At 36.5% G+C, this 7374-nt stretch overlaps 1 protein-coding gene across 2 annotated transcripts in view; it reads right to left on the minus strand.

The window, feature by feature from the left end:
* UBR1 (ubiquitin protein ligase E3 component n-recognin 1) overlaps nt 1–7374 on the minus strand; it is a 119590-nt gene that overhangs the window by 84030 nt on the left and 28186 nt on the right. For both annotated transcript variants that reach the window (XM_019645004.1, XM_019645003.1), the window contains exons 6-12: nt 6933–7071; nt 5900–5962; nt 5549–5672; nt 5133–5240; nt 4409–4497; nt 2593–2691; nt 1519–1676 (exon numbers count right to left, since the gene is read on the minus strand). In XM_019645004.1, the coding sequence (XP_019500549.1) occupies nt 1519–1676; nt 2593–2691; nt 4409–4497; nt 5133–5240; nt 5549–5672; nt 5900–5962; nt 6933–7071 (780 nt within the window). The remainder of the gene's footprint in view (nt 1–1518; nt 1677–2592; nt 2692–4408; nt 4498–5132; nt 5241–5548; nt 5673–5899; nt 5963–6932; nt 7072–7374) is intronic.

Consider the following 7374-nt stretch of genomic DNA (forward strand, 5'->3'; position numbering starts at 1 on the left):
TTCTGGACGGCCACTCACGGCGGCTGCTGGCCACTCACGCTGGCCAATGGCAACCCACTGCAGCAGGGGCTGCAGCCTACACCGTCACCAGTGACTCACGGCATCCCAGTTCCAGGTTGAGCTGTTGTTCAGCATCTTAGCTATAGAAGGCAGTGTCACTGGCCCTCATATGTGGGATCCGAACTGGGGCCCTCTGGCGTCCCATGCCAGCTCTTAACCAACGTGCCACTCAGCTGGCCCCCAAATGTATTTTTTAAATAGACTAAACTATTTCTAGGTTGGTTTGGAAGCCTATTTGTTTCCACCTCTCTATACCCTACCCTACATGGTCACTAGACAAAGTGGACAAAATTAAATTGATTTTTCCCCCTAGGGGCTAGAAATAAATAATCATATATACCTTGGAGCTCTTTATTTTAAATAGCAAAGTAAATGAAATATATTTTGTCTTAATATATTCTTAAAAGAATTTTTTGAAGTTTATGATTTATTGAAGAGTTGATATCATAACTCTTATAATATTCACCATCTATTTCTAAAATAAATGGAAATTTATTTCCTTTTAGGTCCAACAATCCCAAAGGTGATCTATCATGTGATTCCCACTTTAGTTTAAAAGGAAACTCTCCATTTCCTTCAGGAAAAACAACTTCAGAAACCCCTGATGAGTATCAATACCTTGGTTATATGTATGAAAACGGGAGTTAAAAAGAAATTCACAGGCCGGTCAAGTGGCTCGTTGGTTAAGAGTTGCCTTGGGACGCCAGCTCTGAGCAGCAGGGTCCCGGTTTGGATCCCACATGAGGGCCAGTGATGCTGCACCCTCTACAGCTAAGATGGTGAACAACAGCTTGACCTGGAGCTGGGCTACTGTGAGTCACCGGCGACGGTATAGGCTGCAGCAGGCTACCGTAAGCTACCATGCATGGCTGGCAGCCGGTGTGAGCTTCCAAGAGTCGCTGTGAGTGGCTGTCCAGTGGCCGAAGACCCATCTGCCTCACCCGGGAAGAGTGCAATGATCACAATATCAACATGGGCCAGTAAAGTGACATCCTCCACAACTAGACTGAAGAACAAAAGGACAGCAACGTGTCTGTTCCCCTTCCCTGATTCCCCAATAAAACCTTAAAAAAAGAAAAAAAAGAAATTCACATCAACCAGATCATCTGAAACTATGGACAAAGAGACAATACAAGAGGAATGGAACCAAAGTGCATGAGCGGAAGTGATTGGAAGGCATAGTAATTATGATGGAGATTCATTTAGTAACCCCAAGAGACCCTAAGTTTCTGTGACAGGCCCCTCCTCAGTGTCTTCTTTATTAACCTGATTTTAACTCTATAAGAAGCCTTCACTTACAGCATTGACTGATATGAGACAGTAACAGTTCTTTGTACCTCTTATCGTTATAAAGAGAATCCTATATAACCAAAAAGACCAGAGGTTTATTTATAAGACAGAACAAATAAGCACACTGCATTTAATAGGTATCCTCACCTTTTGACTCAAACAACTTACTTTAGATCACATATTACAGCATATACTCTTCCCAGTTTGTCCTGGCTATAACCCTGGAAGTTGAATTTGTTGTTCCTATCCAAGTACTCAGGCAAAACTTCTAGCAGAGTTTCAGTAATGACAGAAATAACATTCTGCTCTTCAATAAGATGTCGAGCCTGCAGAATATTTCAAGAATATTGTCTTTAGTATTAACTTATTATGGACTTAATATTATTCCTTCATTTGGTTGGTCAGCAAATCATTTTTATTATGTTTACTGAGCAACAAACACAGTCCTTAGTCTCACAGAACAGCAATTTCTGAGAAGTTATTTTCCAAAAGTAAAAATTCCCTATTCCTTAGTAACTAGAAAACATCTGTCTGGACACCCCAAGCCCATTATATAGGTTATCTATATAATGTTTACCATCAGTAAGCATATAATGAGCAAAAGTAGAACATACACAGATATACTTCATGACTTCTCTAATAACATTATTCTCTAATAATATTATTATTTATTCTGACACCTCCCCCTCACTCCCAGTCCAGCGTCTCTTCCCCACCCTTTTCTCTGGACTCTGAAACAGGAAAGGAGAAATAGTTGGCCAAATTGTCCAGAAGAAACAGGAAAAGTAGTACAAAAAGGATGCAGAATCCCCCAGGCCTATGCAGCACCATATCTCACACAAATGCTTGGCAGTCATACTCTCTTCCTGCTTTGTTTTATCTTAATCTACCCATCCCAAACCCCCACACAAAAACAATAGTTAAAGAAAAAAATAGCAAAAAAATGATTTTGGTATTGAAAAGGCACTGCTCCTAAGTTACTCTAGAAACTGAGAAACCAGTTTTGGACTTCACCTGCAGGGATCAGAACTTTAAGACAAAGGTAGTGCCATCACTCCACTCCACAGGTACCACTAATGTATTATTCACATGCAGGTACCATTTAAGTATTATTCAATTTTCCAAACAGAATTAGCCCAACACAGCGATTCTGACATTGTTTTGACTCAACACGAAGCAAAATTCTTAAGAAGCAAGACAAGTTTTACTTAGAAAGATTGCAAAGAAATTATTCACACATACCAGAGTAGGAACAGTAAACATTTGAACAGAGAGTGCAGTTATAGAGATACTTCTGTCATGATCATCACTGATGTATTCTTTCTGCAGCTGTTTATAATACTGAAAGACATAATATATAAGTGGGGAATCAATAATAAATGACTACTGAAGACTTTTTTTTTCCCCCTTCTTTTTCTTAGCTGAGCCATCCTGCCACCTGCTGGCAGCTCAGCGGCAGCTCAGCTTGAGCCGTGAATCAAACCGGGGACCCTGCTGCTCAGAGCTCACACTCTTGAGTGAGCTCTTAACCAACTGAGCCACTTGGCCAGCTGATTACTGAAGACTTTTAAAATCCCAGTTTTAACAGCTGTAGCAAATCTGTTTCTATGTATAAAATGACAAGTATTAGAATTCCTATTTCTTAAAGGGAGATAATATGGTCAACAAAAATACATTAGAAAGAGAATACCGAACAAAAGACCAAACAGGAATTCAGCTACCCAATCTAGCAGAGCTGGAAGTGAGAACTACAAAAAAACAAAACAAAAAAACCCTAAAATGCACAAAACGCACAAACACAAGTAAAAATCAGGCAGCTGCAGTGGTGCAGTATATCCTTTCTCCAAACAGAATCTGGGGCACTCATTAGCAAATTCTATCCCAATGGTATAGGGCAGGGGCTATATTCCAAGTATTTAAAAACTGTTATGACCCAGAAAACCAACCAATCAGATTTAATCCAGTCTTAAACAGAATGGATGCTGGCTGTATGTAACTTCTTATCTATACTGGTGTATACCAGTTGAAAATCAGCCCTGATATACTGGGAGAACAAAAATAATAATATATTCAGTCATGTATCAAGCACAGTTCTGGATCCTTGAGCTACATATTTAATTTTATCCACTAGAATTCCTATGAAGTTTAAGAGATATCCATGGTATACAAAAAATATCATCTTAATAAGGAGAACTGATTTTGTATAAGAAAAAAAATTTCATTTCAGATCACACAAATAGTCCAATATTATATTTCTAAAGCGTTTTTGAAGAATAGAGTTGACAACTTGAGTTGTTATCACCTTTCAAGAAACCAAGCTTCTTAGTTACTTTTAACCATCCACTTCTAAAAGCCAGGGAGTGCAGTTTTCTTATGCCACAGTAGCATATGCCTTTGATAATCATTATTTCACTCTCTGCTTCCAGTTCTATCTTGGTTCTTACCACTGTTCTGCCTTAAGTTTCACAGAACTGCCTGAAACTCAAAATCAGAGAAAACCAACAAATATTTATTGAATACACTGTATAAGGCAAAGTAGAAGATGCAAAGAAGTCCCTGTTTTGTATTATCTTGCAATCTAACTTGTTAGACAAAAAATATAGAACAATGTAAAAGATATAAACTAGATCAATAAAACAATATTAAAAAGCTCTAAGTTTTAGCTTTATGTTTGGCCTCAAACAGTTAAGTATATATAACTCTTGCCCATCTAATTCCTGCATCCCTTTAGCATTCATACATGTTTCTTTTCCCTGCAATGTCTTCCAACTAGTCACTTCTACTCTTGTTATAATTTTACTAACAGGCAAATAATTAGAAAGGATGAATAAATGTGATAACGTCCTACTGCTCTGTCTAGGCAAATAGGTTATTTTCCACCTATCTCCTATTCGAGACTACTGTTTCCTACAACCAAATGTGAAAATAAAAGAACATCTGACAAATAAATGAATCACAAAATTAAATTCTTGATTCAAAATTTTCCCTGTTGTTTCTATTACTTAATTTACAAAAACGGTTTTCTATTTGCTTATTAATATCTATAAACAACAATTACCTTCACAAATTCCATAGCAAAGAATTTTTTGTATTCCATCTCCATAAAAAAACTGCTGAAGATCAATTCATGAAGGATCTTACGGGCACCTATAGATCATTTTGGGCGAAGTATCACCAAGGCAAAAAAAAAAAAAAAATTCCAGCTATTAGAAGTGGCAGAATATTATAAAACTATTTCACATGCTAGTAGACCTCAAGGACTCAAATATGAGTAGCATTTATTACATTAATATTTAGAATATAAAAATACATACATCTCTGGCCTTTCCCCTCTATTTCTGTGCCCCTCACCACTGTATCTTATGTCATTCTCTCTCTTCCAACCTTCCTCCATTCCTTTTCATTCTATTTCACTCAAAACTACTCTTACTCTTTATGTTCCCTTCTCCATCCTCTTTAGCCTTTCTCTCACCTTTTACTTTTTTGTTCTGTGTTTAGATTTTAAACATGAAAATTAGCATAGCTTTAATAATAGCACTACCACACACACATGCACGCACACTCTCTCTCTTTTGACTGGTTTTAACTAAATGAAAAGACGTTATAATTAAAAGGCAATATCCCTGGGTTTTAACACAGAAGAATATATATTGACTGCCTAACCATACCTCAAAGTATAATCAAGATCATTGATTTAATAAACCAAAGAGATTGCAGCTCCACTTTAAGGTCATAATCTTCCTTTGCTTCACGGCAAGCAGCTTAAGTAAAGCTCTACCTACCTTTATAAAGCTTTGCATCCCAAAGCATTAGCCTGCTTATGAGACAGGGATTCTCAGAGCCAGGTTCTTCTCTAAGGCATGCTTGGCAAAAGATCTGTCTAAAGTCACCTACAAAAAAAAGAAGCCACACAATTTTTATTCTTATTTCTCCCAAAAGTATGTTTCCTATAACATATGAAAAAATTAACATTAATCTTCCCACATTCAATGTCAAGAATAATTCTAACAACATCAAAGAATCAAAAGCCAATTAAACATTATGTACAGCACTTGAATTTTACTCCTGAAATTAATCAAAATGTATAAATCAAAGAAAAAGGAAATTTATTTTATACTCAATGACATTTTAAAATTTGTGGCTCTTTTAAAAAACACAGCATTTTATGAAAAATAAGAAAAACAGGCCCTATGCTTACTTGAATAGCTCATAATTTTGTTCATCCAGGAGCCAAGACGCAAAGCAAATTTCTGATGAGCCATAACCTCAGAGTGTAATACTTCTACATGAAGGGGATGTTGAGAAACATTTTCCGAATGACTCTACAAATGAAAGGGATGTTAAAAAACAAAAACAGGTTTTAAAATTTGTTTTAACTAAGTAATCTATTCTTTAAAAAGAGAAATCACATAACCCTTGAAGTTCCAAATCTCTGGGTCTAAATGCTTACTTAGGATGCCACGCCCCTTCAACAATATAGCTGTTCTACTTGAGCTCTTATAATGTACATACCTCTTAAATCCTCTTTGTCCCTAATTCAGAAAATTACCTTTATATCTTCCTTTGCTTCCTGGCAAGCAGCAAAAGCACCCGCTTTAACAGCCCGACGACCCTAATTATAGACAAATATAAGAATTAAGTAGTAGAACAATCCCAATTAACAATATGTAGCCCAAAGAACTAGTGAGGTCTTAATTATTAATCATTTGTCCACTGCCTAAAAGTCAAAAGATGGGCACTACCTGGAAGATAAACATAAATGTTTAACACCTTTATGTAGCTTCGGAACTTTCAATACCACTAAGTAGAGAATTTCTGTACTTTAGGATTTGGGATTGCCTGCTTGTCAAGAACATCAGTTCCTTACTTTTTGTAATGTACTCTATTCCTACCTGATAATAATTACAGGTTTACTAAATGCTTGGTGTACGTTTTAAATACTTCTCATAAATGAACTTAAAGTTCCGCAGCATGCGTTCCATAACACACTTGAGATCTACTACTGACTTAGAGGTGTGGCCAGAATATTGTTTCCTCAAGCCCTCGAATCACAACACTGATTACTAATTACTCACGCCATGCTGCTTCTTCCACTATATCACACTCCTCTCAAGGGCAGGATTAGGTTAAACATTCCTTCTATATACTTGAGGAACACATTTTACTTGGGATAGACATTAAATAAAAGCTGAGCCGTAATCAATAATATTCTAAAAATTTTTAATAATGTTAAAACCTCATAAATGATCAACTTTTCATAATTCATGCATTTATTCATTCATTCAATAAATAATTATAGAAACAGACTGAAGTTGAACTGACATTTTTAACTATTCTTTGCCAAAACCATTCAGTCACTTTCTAATTATTTAAAATAGAAGAGGAAAATTATAGTTATCCTCAACTATAATACACACACAGAATAATCAAATTTTAACAAATTTACATAGGATATAAGGAATAAGCGAAGAAGATGATTGTACCTAACACAATACTAAGGCACTTGGCAAGGGCTCAGTCAACACCTGACTTCCAGGAAGCTGATGTAAGACAGCACAATAATTCAGACGAAGTTCACAAACCTCTTTGTCTATGGCAGTGGTGTGCAACTGAGCCTCTGCAAGCTCACAGTCAAGAGCTCTCTGTAGACTGTATATGACATGGTCATATGAATGGTGTTCATCATTAAAAAGGACACAATAGTATCTTTCATTTTTCTCCCTGTTTAAAAAAATATATATACATTCAGACACTGTAACAAATAAAGGAAACTGAAAAATAGGCTAAAATAATATATGACATCTGTACTGAACTGGCACTGTTCTGTTTCTTACATGAGAAGGTATCACTGTAACACTGATATAGGAAATTATCTTTTTTTTTTTAAAGATTTTTTGGGGAATCGGGAGATGGAAACAGTGCTGGGGAGTTGGGGGGAAGGGGAACAGACAAGTTGCTGTCCTTTTGTTCTTCAGTCTAGTTGTAGAGGACGTTGCTTCACTGGCCCAAGTTGGCACCATCATT

This window comes from Hipposideros armiger, unplaced genomic scaffold, assembly GCF_001890085.2.
Source record: "Hipposideros armiger isolate ML-2016 unplaced genomic scaffold, ASM189008v1 scaffold_92, whole genome shotgun sequence".
Taxonomy (NCBI): domain Eukaryota; kingdom Metazoa; phylum Chordata; class Mammalia; order Chiroptera; family Hipposideridae; genus Hipposideros; species Hipposideros armiger.